The sequence below is a fragment of the Paroedura picta genome, chromosome 3 (genome assembly GCF_049243985.1).
Source record: "Paroedura picta isolate Pp20150507F chromosome 3, Ppicta_v3.0, whole genome shotgun sequence".
NCBI classification, from domain to species: Eukaryota; Metazoa; Chordata; class Lepidosauria; order Squamata; family Gekkonidae; genus Paroedura; species Paroedura picta.
In genome coordinates, this window is record NC_135371.1 from 73,967,487 (window position 1) to 73,982,351 (window position 14,865).

General features: G+C 44.8%; 1 protein-coding gene across 1 annotated transcript in view; it reads right to left on the minus strand.

The window, feature by feature from the left end:
* LOC143832258 (magnesium transporter NIPA2-like) overlaps positions 1–14,648 on the minus strand; it is a 66,025-nt gene extending 51,377 nt beyond the window's left edge. The window contains exon 1 of the mRNA XM_077326409.1: positions 14,372–14,648. Coding sequence (XP_077182524.1) covers positions 14,372–14,417 — 46 coding nt within the window. The 5' untranslated portion in view covers positions 14,418–14,648. The remainder of the gene's footprint in view (positions 1–14,371) is intronic.
* Positions 14,649–14,865: the final 217 nt, after the last annotated feature.

Genomic DNA, 14,865 nt, shown 5'->3' on the forward strand with positions numbered 1-14,865 from the left:
TAATGCAGCCTCTGTTTCTTTCTTCGCTTCCTTTAAAGACTTAACATTTTCTCTATCCATTATTTTTGCTCCCCCCCACACACAGATTTTTAGGCAGTGCCGTATACAATGGGACTATGACATCTTGTGATTTTGATGTGATGCCTCTGTTGATACAGCCCAAAATGGCATTTGCCTTTTTTACCGCTGCATCACACTGCCTGCTCATGTTTAGTTTACAATCCACAAGTACCCCAAGGTCTCGTTCACACACAGTGTTACCTAGAAGCGTATCCCCCATCCAGTAGGCATGCTTTTCATTTTTCTGACTCAGGTGCAGAACTTTACACTGTTTCTTGTTCCTATTAGGTCATAGCCCCCTTCCTCTATTACGACTACTAGTTCCTTCTGCTTGTTTCCCATACTCTGTGCATTAGTATAGAGACATCGTAGTCCATCCTTTATGTGCCTCATGGTTTTGGTTTTTTAACTTCCTTGTAAGCTACTAGTTTCCTGTTTATGTAACATTCCCTGTAGATTTGAGATCTTCTTATGTTCAGATCTTGCCAGCACACCAATTTCTGAATTTACATCTCACTCCCCCTTTGTGTCTAGTTTAAAGCTCACTTCACCAGGTGTGCAAGGGTTCTTCCAAAAATACTTTTTCCATCCCTTGTGAAGTACACGCCGTCTCCTGATAATCGCCCCTCATACTGACATAGTTGACCATGATCCAGAAATCCAAATTGTTCCCGTCGACACCATTGACATAGCCATTCATTTACTTGCATAATTTTTCTCTCTCTTCCTATCCCTCGGCCACTTACAGGAAGGAGTGATGAAAACACAACCTGTGCTCCCAGGTCCTTTACCTTTCCCCCCAGATCCACAAAGTCTTTTTTAATATGTTCCAGGTTCTGCTGGGCAGTATTATCTGTTCCTACATGGATGAGAAGGAAGGGGGTAATGATCTGTAGGCTTGATGAGCCTGTCTACCCTTTCTGTCACATCCTTGATGCGTGTACCTGGTAGGCAGCAGACCTTTCAAGACAACAAGTCTGGTCTACACACTTCAGTCTCTGCACCTCTTAGCAAGGATCCCCAATTACCAGTACCCGTTTCTTCATACCCTTGGGAGCAGAAATAAAACTCTTTCTTGTGGGGGACTGTGAAGTGTTTCCTGAGCTTTGTGGGGTCAGTGGGGGGGAAGCCCTAGAACTCTCATATGTGGGAGACTGTGACTTTTTTCCTGGTCTATGTTGGGGCTTGTTCTTCATGGGGGATTGCACATGCTCCTGGGTTCCTAAATCAACATCTTCAGGCAGACCTTGGAACCGATTGCTGAGCATGAGTGTGTCAGATTTTCTCCTTATTCTTCTACTCCTATGTGTAACATTCTTCCAATTATTACCTGTATTAGGTGCTCCTGATTTTGTTTTGATAGATTTCCCTTCTCCTGCAGTGTAATCAATCCTTTCTCGAATCCCCAGAACTTCTCCTTCAGCAGAGCCACTAATTTGCACTTGCTGCATTTGTAAACATTGCCCCCCTGAGGTAAAAAGACAAACATTCCGCAGATGGTATATGTCACATAACCTTCTTCAGTCTTCATGCCACTTTGATCCATCTTAACTGCTCCACAGTCTTACACTTCACTGAAAACCTTCGGCTTGATCCTCAGGCGAAAAGCCAACAGCCAAGAGTCCTTCAGTTCTTGTTCTTGGCTCCTCACAGAGTATTATGGTTTAATCCAGACCCCAAGAGTCTTTTGGGTTTTGTTTGTGTTGCCTCTGGCAAGCAAGAGCCTTTTATAGCACAAAGGCCTACTCAGCAGAGGGCGGAGCTAGGAACCAGCTCCTGAGATAATATTCTCTCAGCTCCTCCAAAGGGATGTTAAGCTCACTCTTGTATAGTTCTTCTGTATAATTTTGCCACCTTTTTAAATCTCTTCTGCTCCTGTAAGGTCCCTACCATTTTGGTCCTTTATCATACCCATCTTTGCATGAAACGTTCCCTTCGTATCTCCAATTTTCTTGAAGAGATCTCTGGTCCTCCCTATTCTATTGTTTTATTCTATTGGTTTGCACTGTTCATTTAAGAAGGCATTCTTATCTCTTCTAGCTATTCGATGTCGATGTTCAGTCTTGTCATCTCTTTTTTGTCCACGTCCAGCTTGCTTTGATTCATGGATTTGACGTTCCAGGTTCCTATATAATAAAAGTCTTTACAGCATCGGACTGTCTTTTTGCCACCAGTTCCCTCCACAACTGAGAGTCCTTTTGGCTTTGGCTCAATCGCTTCATTCATTCTGGTGCTACTCGTACTAGCCGTCTGCTCATCCCCAGTAGCATATTGGACACTTTCCGACCTGAGGGGCTCATCTTCCAGTGTCATATCGTTTTGCCTTTTGGAATTGTCCATAGTTTTCATGGCAAAGATACTGGAGTGGTTTGCGATTTCCTTCTCCAGTGGATCACCTTTTGTCAGAGCTCTTTGCTATGACCTGTCAATCTTAGGTGGCCCTGCACAGGCAAGCCTATTCGCCACGACAAGGGATGGTGAAGATTACGTGGATTTAAATAACACCCTGCTTTACCTATGTTACAATCTCATCAAAGAAGATGGGACAAACCTTGACAGAGATGCAAAGATAAGTCTGTTGAATTACCCGATCACCGCCCTCTTTAGCCAGTTGGATGTGACATTGGGGAACCGTCTCATCAGCCAGAGTAACAACTGCTATCCTTACAGGGCCTTTATAGAAGCTGTCCTCAATTATAGTGATGATACCCTATAAACTCAGTTCTCCACAGGCCTGTTGTAAAGAAAGTACAAGTAACTCCTGGTGTCCTTTAGGCCATGCAGAGGCACTCTTTATAGCTAATGCAAAATACCCTGTGGGCATGCAAGTATTTAGCATCCCTGCCAGGAGTCGTGTCATCAACCAGGAGAATCTCTTTTGGGGGCAATTGCCCAAGTTGTTAGTGATTGGCGTGGTGGATAATGATTCAAATCAAATTCAAATTTATTTGATACAGCACTGTGGCCAGATAAAACAGATAACGAGAAAAAACATTTCACAGTAAAAAATTGCAAAATCAGGGAGCCAGTACAAAATTTAAAATATATAAAATTGTATAATTGATGCGTACATTATAAAAAATGCATAGTAAAATACCTCTAAAAATCTTCACTTAAGCTTAAGTTGTCTTTCCCTTGTGCTAAGCACATGCGCACAAAATTTGGCAACCTGCTTAATAATATGGCCCCTACTATTCCACAGGAGGAATTTTACTTTTTCTTTGTTTGAACTGGTGGAGGAATTTCTGAGTAATGGGAGGATGAATTTATTTCTCGCAGAGCTAAAAGTAGGGCACCTTAAGAGGACGTGTTCGATTGACTCTATCTCCCCGGAATTACAGGGGCAGAGTCTTTCAGCTAATGGGGTTTTCTTGAAGCGACCCACCAGCATGGCAGAAGGTAATGCAGAGCATCTAGCTAGTGTGAATGCTCTCCTATAGTATTTTGTTTCCAAATAGGAGAGATAGACTGCAGAGGCTTGAATATATCTGGAACACGGTGGTGCACCATACCTAGGGGAGCGAGAAAGGTCAGTTTGATGCTCTGTGTCCTCAATCCTTTGTTTCACTACAATTTTCGCCTGATCGTACCCCAATCCGAGTAGTGAAAGTGAGGAAAAGCCTAATTTTATAATTTCCCTCTCGGTGGCCAACAGCCACTGGGATTTAAAATTGTCACACAGGATTGAAGGAAGTAAACCAGCTGTGGCCCAGTGTGCCTTTAACCATAGGGAGATGGATGAAGTTACTGCTTTCGCTTTGAATTTTGGAAACCCTGTCTCTAGGCGTATCCATGAGTTCGAAACACAGTTTGGAACCTGAAGTAACGCTCTAAGAAATTTTGTTTGAACCCGCTCAAGTGGGGCAAAGCAAGAGGTTGGTAATGATAATGATTCCTTCAGTGGAGCCCACAATAAAAATCCATTTAACTTTAAGCATTATGACATCAATTTCGTGGCGTTCTACATAGGCCGCTGCAACCGGACTTTGGTGCTGGAAACCGCATTAGAGAATACATGCATCTGGTTCAGGCAGCTGGCAAACACATGAAAGACAGATCTTTGTTTGTAAACCGTGAGGAGTTTGCAAGAGGCTATACACTGTAACCTGCGAGCTGAAGTGCGCTTTGCTAGAGCATTGCCTCACACTGTCAGTATCGTGGTCTACGGGTTTTCGGCAATGCCATAGAGATAAATCATAGGAAAAACGTTTTATTTGACTATATGTAACATGGGCACCCTCCAGCTGACATCTGTGTTATCTACAAGCCACTACACCAAAAATACTTTCTCAGGAGTGTTTCCAAGCAATTGGCTCCTCAGAAAAAGACTGCATCGAAGACCTGCCAGGCTAGTTGTGAACACCCACCCCCACAACCTCTCTAGGGAACATAGGCTTGCCATATACTTGGAAAAGGATGGATGTGACAAGTTATTTAACTCTTATGAGCATGCTCCAAACAACCCCTTATTTCCAAAAACTATCGTGAGATTCTTGAGGAAAAATGCCAGTGAGACTATATTCCAGCTCAGACAACTGCAAGTTTCTGACTCTGTTGTCAGTAGATAAGATAAGATACATTTATTTGTATATAGCCATAGGCCTTTACAAAATATAAAATACAAATTTACAAACAGTAAAATAGAATAAAAGGAACTGTATAAAAATATAAAATTTAAGACCAAAAAACTGAAACAGCATACAAAGTGCAAGAGTGTTAAGAGGCTGCCTTAGTGGTTGTAACATTGGCCCTTATTTTCCTTGCAGCCAAGGCAAATAGGGCGGTTTTATATGTTACATCATCAACCTGGTCAGATAAAAGATAGATTATCTTTTCAGCAACGGAGTGAAGGTTAGGACCCCGTAAGGTCTCATTGAGGAATTTGGCTCTGGGTTGGGCATAAAGTAAGCAGTCAAAGATGTAGTGGGGTAAATCCTCCAGAGCTTGTGCACCACAAATACAGAAACGCTGGTTTTTTGGCGTACAGCTAAATCGACCCGCCAGTACCTCTGTTGTCAGTAGATATCACTGCATTTTCTTTCTGCAGCTGCGCAGTAAGGGGCTTTCTTTTGAACAAATTCAAGAACTCTACTCTGATGACCTAGAACAGAATGACCTAATGGTGGAGCAATTTGTAAAAAACAAGAAAGGCATGTCCAGGCTTGCCCCCAACTTCTTTGTACAACCCAAGGCATGTGTCTCTTGCAGCGAGTTTCACCACCACCACCACCAGAACACCACCACCACAACAAGCTTAACCAGTTGAGTGGTTGACGCTTTTTAGAAGCTCTGTGAGAAAGCTGTGGTGTCTGTACTAGGAGTTGGGTTCTATAGATGTTCCAAGGAATGGCAATTTAGTCAGGTTAACCACAACAGAAGATGGGAGGTTCAGTTCAGCCATAGCCTTCATTAAAACATCCCAGCTTTTGGTATGTTATGACAAGACAGGTCATTTGTTTGAGTAACTGCCTTCACTAAATCCATCAAATGAAAACCCTTTATGTTTTCACCTCTGTATACAAATGTTCCACTGTCATCCCAAGAAGAAATACTTTTGTTTTATTTCATTTTGTTGAACTGCACCTTTGCATGGCTTTTGTATCTAGCAGGCAGGGTGTCTATGATTTCTTGGAAGAACTCGTAGGGCTTTCTGTAGGCAGAAACAGGCTAAGTTTAGATATTTCAGTTTCCCCCTGCCTCACATGAGCCAAAAATTTTTGAAGCAGTGCATATTCTGATAAGTCTTGCTTTTGGAGAGCCCCCTTCATTTCAGTATTTAAGGAGTGAATTGTGGAAGTTCTGATATTTTCCTCTTTAAGGGGAGGTGGGTTCCTTAAGTGTTCCAACTGGTGGCTAGGAACCAGGTACATTTTTTCTGCATATTCCATTACTGCTTTGTTAGAAGGCTAGTTAATAGAGGAATGGCAAAGCTTAACAGAGGCGCTATAAACCCCCCAGATTGTTTGACCAGTGCCTTCTTCTTTTTCAGAGATATTCTTTTGTTACTCAGATTAAAGAAATGGAGGAAGAAGCCCTTGCAGCCCTCAAAACCCATGGCTTGTGGCATTTTGGCCAGTTTCATTGGCAAAAAGTTTAAACTATCCAGAAACCTGATGCTCAGCTTCTTAACAGTTACACACATCAGTTTCCCACCCTGTGTGATGAGGTCCTCATCTACTTTCTCTGCAAAAAGTTGTCTAATTATAAAGTAATTGTCATAACTTTTTGCATTGTGGGCTAGAAAAGCGTAACCCCTGAATTGTTTGGTAATGAACCTTTTAACAAAGTCAGAAATGCAATCAGTTCCTTTGAATTCCTCTAGACCCATTGCATAAATATAATTTGGTATGTGTATGCCGATTTCTTGCATACATTCAAAGTCATAAAATATATATTTCTCTGTTATTTCAGACTGTTTGATAGGGGGCATGAAGCAGTAGTGCCTGTTTATATCTCCAACAACATCCCAGTGGTGGGGTGGTGAGGATCAGGGGCCTGCTAGGAGTCTCCATGTTCAAGTCCGTCTCATCTACAGGATGGCCACCTTACCAAAGGTGGTGGCATAGTTGCTCTAGGAAAGGAATCTTTCAGGCACCTATCAGGCTTCAACCCCGGTGGTAGGGTGGGGAGGCTCAGGGGCCTGCTAGGAGTCTCCATGTTTTCAGCAAGAGATCTGGTGTGTATGTTTTCAGCAAGAGCAGTGGTGAGTCTCTGCTAGCACAAGCGGCTTCTTTCCTAAAATCACTTCTTTGGGGGCTGTTCCAGTTTCTCTGCTATTAGTCAGAGGTGACAGGGCGTGTTGCTAGAGAGAACACATGCCAGTACCTGGCCATTCCCATTGGTTGTGACGCAGTAGGGAGGGTTGGTCTATGATGCATGTCACTTCTAACAATGTCACAAGGGGTGTAAAAAGATGGCTGTGTTTCCAGTGGGAGCATGGTCTGTGGGAATTGTTTCCGGGGCAAAGAGGGTAGAAGGTGGGGCATGACACCATAACTTCCCAGGAGGGGTGTATGTGGCATAATGGCAGCACATCAGGGTCAGGGGGCGCATGGGATGGGACATGATGACAGCACTTCTAGTGACGGCAAGGGATGTGGTGTCATGGTGGCACTTCCGGGGCATGGGGCACAGGGTGGGGCATGATGATGTCAGATGGCGTAGTTATGCAAATAGGTTAATTAGTATACAAGGTGGAGGGTGTGATTATGCAAATTAGGTCATTAAGCATAATATATGTACACCTTTACTACTCACACAATACTGCACTGCATTTGTATATCTCCAGGGGGTTCCCTCAGCTTTTCTCCTATTTTAGGAATTTTACTTTGCTGCGAAATTTTAGGAACAAACCTCGAATAGCTGCTGTGTTAGTTGGGAATATCTGAGGTTTCTTGGTCCTACCCACAGGACATCCTGACAGGACATTCACCAGTTTTCTGATTATCTAGTACATTTATATGTGCTCCAAGAAATTTAAAGGTAAAGGTATCCCCTGTGCAAGCACTGACTCATGTCTGACCCTTGGGGTGACGCCCTCTAGCGTTTTCATGGCAGACTCAAGACGGGGTGGTTTGCCAGTGCCTTCCCCAGTCATTACCATTTACCTCCCAGCAAGCTGGGTACTCATTTTACCGACCTCGGAAGGATGGAAGGCTGAGTCAACCTTGAGCCGGCTGCTGGGATTGAACTCCCAGCCTCATTGGGCAGAGCTTACAGACTGCATGTCTGCTGCCTTACCACTCTGCGCCACAAGAGGCTCTTACAAGAAATTTAGGGCAGTGTATATAGTTCTCCCTTCCCTATTTTATCTTGTGAAGTGGTTTAGTTTGAAAGTCCAGATCCTAGTCTGACATGCAAACCATTATATAATACTGCCTCATTTATCTTCAACAACTGCAGTAGCTAAAACTTCTCCAGACATAGTGACAGTGTGGAGAAACCTTTCCTTGTCAAAATTTGTCTATTTTGCAACTCTTGGGGGGAGGGGGGGAGTTGTTGATAACCTAAAACTGGTGGCAATTGTACATATCCCATTACTAAAGTCATTTAAATTTAGAATGAGATCTACTGGGATGAGTAAGATCCACTGGGAAAATTTAGAATGAGTAATATCTACTGGCAAAAGATACAAGATCAAATCTATGTATGACAAAATAAAGAAGAATAAACTTTAACTATGCTGCAACCATAGCAATGTAAATGTGGCATGGTATTCTGACCCTGGCACTTTGCCTAATACAGACCAGTCTTTGTAAGCCTGCAAACAAATGGTGAATTCTTAGCAACACTGCCCATACAATGCCCTAATGTCATGTTGCCTTTTTCTTCTTCAAAGATTGACAATAAAGCATCCTCAAAAGCAAGATCTGCAAAAAGAAATAGCATAGAAGCCACCTATGTTCACTATCATTTCATTAAAGCTGGCTCTGCCACATTTTGTCAAAAGAATTACAAAGAAAAACACATTTCAAAGCCATATGTAATTCAACCTTCCCCTTGGAACATCTGGATTCGTATAATGTAATGTTTTGCTCACGGAGTTTCAAGTAATGGGTGTTTGAAAGCTTTAATTGGCTTAGAACATGGCAGCTTATATGTATGAAGTAAATTCACCACTCTGAATTTACTTCATATATCCTGAAAGATTTGCACTAGCTGTTTATCGCCAAGACCTGTGTATCTACGGGATCACCTGTCTGAATTCGTCCCCTGGAGAATGCTGCAGTTAGCAGTGACCAATGGACTGTTTATCCTCAGACCCAAAGAGTGAGTGGCCTTGATCATGGCCAGGCCTTCTCAGCCCTTGTCCCTGTCTAATGGAATGAGCTCCCAGAGAATATCAGGAGTTAGTACAGTTCTGCAGGGCCTGTAAGGCGGAGCTATTCCATCAAGCATATGGTTGAGGCCAGTATGCCTGGAAGATCAGAACACCATATGGGCCTCCCTGACCAGTCTTGGGTCTCCTCTACAGCAGTGGTCCCCAACCAGTGGTCCCCAACCTCAGAAAGGTTGGGGACCGGCAGGGCATTGGGGCGCGGGCCACGCCCCCGCATCAGGCCGCGCCCGGCCCCGATTCCCTCTCCCCGCCCTCCCGCAGTAAGAAGCTTCCCGGGCCGCAAGCTTGCGGCCTGGGAAGTTTTTTACTGCGGGGGGGGGCGGGGAGAGGGAGCCGCGGCCCGGCACCATGGCCTTCGTGGCCCGGCACCGGGCCGCGGCCCGCAGGTTGGGGATCACTGCTCTACAGGAAACCAGCAGGCAGAGACTCCACAGATATCTAACATTAACTTTTTAGTAATTTAATGTACTTTGGTCTTTTTAATGGTTTTATTTCACAACTAGAATCAAAGCCCATTTGTAAAAAACAGCTCCCCGGGCTGTCTGTGTGGGTGCGCGGGCAGCCTTCTAGACGGCCGTAGTGAGGGAGCGGTGGTGCGGGTGGTGCAGGGGCCACCCCTGGCGCTTGCGGCCAGGTGGGTGGTGCGGGTGGTGCAATGGTGAGGAGAAAGACGCATGCGCGGCAGTCCGGTGCACATGCACCGAACAGGTCGGAGTCACAGTGCAGGCCACATGGCCCCCACGGCCTGGGCGCGGCCGAGGCCGCAAGCAGAAGGGACGGCGGCCGTAGTGACGGAGTGGTGGTGCAGGCAGTGTGGCGGCCGTCCCCGGCTCTCATGGACATCGGCGTGGCCTTGCTTGTGGGCGGCGGTGAGGGGGAAAACGCATGCGCGGCAGTCCGCGCATGTGCCGAACAGGCCGGAGTCATGGTGCACCGAAGAGGACTCACTGTCTGGAGGGCAGCGCAATGAGGATGGCCTCCTCGGAGGACTTGCGAGTCGGCTGCGAGCTATCTCTTGGACGGGCAAAGTAGCCAGTGGGGAGCCGTGCGATAGTTGGCCCTGGAGTGCCACTCAGAGGAGCGAATCAGGAGCCGCTTCAGACAGCTCCCGCCCACTCTCCTCCCACTTAGGCCTTAGCTGGAGCGGTGTAAAGATGGTGTATGGTGTTCTGAGATGACGGGTCCAAGGGGGATGGCCTATAAACTTAAATAAACAATATTAAGTAGTTCTCAAAACAGTACGAAGGATATTCAAAGGACTGTCTTTTTTATCAATCTGACTAACCTCTAGAACCCTCATTAGAAGACCTTAAGTAGGTAGATGACAGCCTTTTGAGTGGTGGCCATTAATGTTTGGAATATCTTCCCCAGGCAGATCTGTGACACTAATTGTTTATCATGTGAGTGCAAGGCTAAATCTGATTCAGCAAAGTTTTCAACCATTGAATTGTGTATTTGTGTGCTTTCCTGTTGATTTATTAATTGTGAACTTGATTTGAATATAATGTTTTGATTTTTTTTCTTTTGATGTCCTATTTACATATACATATTAGAATAAAAAGTTTGGGTCACATTTAAAAACTTTTGCATTTTTTAAACCAAAAAAACACAATTATTTCCACCTTCAATAGGACTTATTCCTATGTAGAATATAGAAAATAGCAGCTTTCAGATGATACCAAGTGGCTTATATGAAGAACAAAAAAAGCTGAATTCAAACAACAAATTTTGACTAAGACTGAGAGAGGATATGATGCTCAGAAGTGAAAATACAAATCTCATTCTTTCACTAATTAATTAGCTGTGTTATCTGATACTGTTTCTCAAACAAAATTTATAGTCACCCATTATAGAATGTCATGGCATGCATGCAGAAACATTTGTGATCGACAATCATTCCGATCTAAAACTTTTTCAGATTGCAAAACAACCATTGCAAAACAATCATTCAGATGGTTCACTTGCCTCTTTCCACCCCAGATCACATTTGTATACTTAAAGACCTTGCCAAGAATAGCTGTACTATATCACAATTCTCAACTTAAGAACAATGTCAATAAATTAAGGTCTTGGAAACACAATTTCAAAAGTTCAGAGGAAATGTGTTTCTTTTGAAAAAGGATTCGGTGGCCATGTTGTCATATACTTTCTCAGAGATGGAACCTCTCTGTTTTTGTGCATGCAGGGTAATTTTATAACATCACAACATGAGGGGGAAGATAGATATACAGTGGGGAATAACATATTTGCCATTGTCTCACAGATCCGCTATTCCACCTTAATTGCCAACTAAGAAAATGGCCAGCAAAGATTCGGAAGAAATCCTAATGAAAATGGTATTCCATTTGCGATCGTTGAATTGGATACACCAGTTCATCACAGTGTTATTCAATAATTATGAAGCATACTAAATGGAACCACTGCATATTCCCCTACTTTGAAATATTTAAAACACTGAATTGTCATCAAAACCACACCATGAGCTACAGGGGAAGAGAAGAGGAAGAGAATGAAGAGACAACACAAGCACGAGGCAACAAAACCTATTGCACAGAGATACATTCATTTAATTTTAGTGGTGACAGCAGACCCCTAGGCTGCCTAATTCACTTTGTGAAGATAAGTGCAGATGGGTCTGAAGCCATTGGTCTGAAGCCACAGAACAAAGTTAGAATCCAGTGGCACCTTTTAGACCAACCAAGTTATAGTCAAGGTATAAGCTTTTGTGTGCATGACTCCATGCTTGAAAGGAGATGGATGGAACATAATGGCAGGGTCTTAGTTAATTACTCTCAGCATTCTATAGTTGATGCATCTACAAATCAATCTATACTTTTTATATATTTATTTCCTTCACTATGTTTCCCCCCAGAATGAAACTCAAATAAATGATAAAACATACAAATTAAGCTTGTTATTTCTGTTTGGTCCTGAAATCTGTCAAAATCTTCAGCTTGCTGTGTGCAAATTTAATGGTCATCCTCTACCAATATATATGAATTGGTACATTTCCATTTCACTGCATCTGAAGAAGTGTAAATGCACATGAAAGATTATACCCTGAATAAAACTTGGTTGGACTTAAACTTTAGTCTCATTTACTTCAGTACTTTAGAAAATACTCTCCAGGAAGAACTTCCAGAAAAGTAATCTGTAAAAAAAAGGCAAAGCATGCTGTGGTGCTTCCAACACTAGCAAATGTACTATGGCATGTGCTTAGAGTTTATTTCAGCAGAGGCATTGGACAAAGTAGGTTCCTGCCCATGACGATAACCAATCTGACAGTCTGTCTGGTGCAATGGGATGTTTTGTTGTTCTTGATCCTATTTTTATATATACTTATGGAATTTAGTGGCAAAGGAATTGGGGGTGGGCAGGGCCGGATTTTCCTATGGGCTAACTAGGCTTCAGCCGAGGGCCTCAAGATCAAGAGGGGCCTATATTCCACTTTTTTTTTTATAAAGGTTAGTACCAATCACAACATGTTTTATTTAACATATTGATATATATCACAGTAATGATGTATTTTATTATCTCTCATGTAATTTATGAACTTACAATTTGCATTGTAACAATACCTGCACTCTTGGAACCACCCTCCACTGGCTTCTTGACCCCACCCTGTTGTTCTCTGATGACCATCAAGAGACCATACATAGAATCAAACACATGGCCCAGCACAGCAAGAAGCAGAATAATAGCCATCAAAAGACTCTATGGGATGGGAGTGACTCCTGTACAGTGGTTCCTTCTATTGCCTTTCAAGCCTCTTTATGGGAATTTAAAAAGTGGCTCCCATGCTTTACTTTTCGCTCTGTACCCATACCAATAACATTAGTAGGACCACATTTCGTGGTGTACTGGTAAAGAGTAGCAGTTTATAATCTGGCAAGCCAGGTTTGATTCCCTGCTCCTTCACATGCAGCCAGCTGGGTGACCTTGGGCTAGTCACAGTCCTGATAGTGCTGTTCTGATGCCTGATAGTGAAGTCCTGTCAGAAACTCTCTCAGCCCCACCCACCTCACAGGGTGTCTGCTGTGGGGAGAGGAAGGGAAGGCAATTATAAAACACTTTGAGACTCCTTCGGGCAGTGAAGAGAGGGATATAAAAACCAACTATTCTTCTTGCCCCAGTGCTCCGGTATTATATGGTTAGAAGAATGTCATTCTAGGGGCGGAGAGACCTCACATAGAACCATTCTGGCATAGAAGCTCAGTTGTGGACCTTGGGCTAGTCACATTCTTTCAGCCAAACCAACCTCACAGAGTTGTTGTAAGGATAAAATAGAGGAGAAAACTGTGCAAGTTGCTTTGAGTCCTCATTAGGAGAAAGATTATAGGTTATAAAAAAGGTAAAGGTATCCCCTGTGCAAGTACCGGGTCATGTCTGACCCTTGGGGTGACGCCGTCTAGCGTTTTCATGGCAGACTCAATACGGGGTGATTTGCCAGTGCCTTCCCCAGTCACTACCGTTTACCTCCCAGCAAGCTGGGTACTCATTTTACCGACCTCGGAAGGATGGAAGGCTGAGTCAACCTTGAGCCGGCTGCTGGGATCGAACTCCCAGCAAACAGCTTCAGACAGCATGTCGCTGCCTTACCACTCTGAGACACAAGAGGCTCTTTTATAGGTTATAGAAGTCAATAAATAAACAGCATATAGAACTACACCCAACATTTCAAGATTGCTTCTTGACAGCATTGAGTAGCCACTGTAGAAAACACAAGAAGAGTTGTCAACTCTGAACGTTCCTGGAGATTTGGAGATTGAATTCGCAGAGAACAGAAATTTTGGGAGAGGAGGGAGCTCAGTAGTTGAGTCCACAGAACCGTCTCATCCAAAGCTACCGCTTCTACCAGGCAGGAAAGGTGAAGTTGTAACCTGGCAATCAATTGTAATTCTGAGCGAACTCCAGGATACACCTGGAAGTCGGCAACCCCCCCCCCCCGACTTAAAATCACGGTTTCGGCTTCATTCGAAGGGTTATGGCGTTCCTCCCCCACACAATCTTGACAACGAGTGAGGCAGCAAACCAGCTCCGAAACAAAACGGTCTTGCCAAAAGAGCAGCTGTTCGGCGTGTAACTTCGGTACCAGAACTTTCTGGGCATGAGAAGGGGGGGGGGGCGCGGCGTCTGCCGGGAAAGCCAGTCCGAGGCGCCGGCTTCTGAGCCCCCCCGCCCTGCTAACCAGCCGCTCCCTTGCACCGCGCCAAGGGGCGAGTGGGCCAGGCCTGCGCCGGTCGCGCTCTCTTCCTCGACTGGGCGTCCGTCGTCTCAGGTCTAACCGGAGGCCCGTGTGAAAGAAGGGAACGGGAGCGGCACTGGGGAAAGACCGGCCGTTTCAAAGCTGGGCTCACTCCGAGCCGTGGGCAAAGGGCTGGAAGGCTTTCTCTCGCGCGCCAAGTCTGGGAAGAGCTAGAGGAGGGAAACAGGGCCACCCCTCCAGCTCCTTCCGTTCCCAGCCCCACTCACCGTTGGAACAGCTGCTGTTCACCCAAAGCGGCTCCGGTCGCTCCATGTGCTTGTCCCCGCCAAGGCTCGGGCGAGCTCAGAGCATCCCGGGCAGCAGCTGCTAAGACGAGACCGCTGTCGGAAGGCGTGAGGGCCAGTCCGCCTTGTACTGCTCTGCTGCTGTTCTGCTCCTCCTCCGCCAGCGATGAGAGGAAGCCCGAGACACACCAAGCCTCTCCCCAGCGTGTGGTGAGCCGGAAAGTTGCTCCGGGCAAAACGAAGAGCGCACCTGCACCAGCCGGCTGCTCCACTCCGCCTTCTTCCACCTCCTAGGCCTCTCTGCACAGCTCAATGCACCTCTGGCTCCTGCTACACCTTGATTACAGAAGACAAGCAACCTGACTTTCTACAGCTTAGGTGCCCAGGGGCATGTGGCTTTCCCTTCCTTTTCTCTGCCGGTGCCAAGTTGCTCTTGACTTATGACAACTCTATGAATTAATGATCTCGAGAAAGTC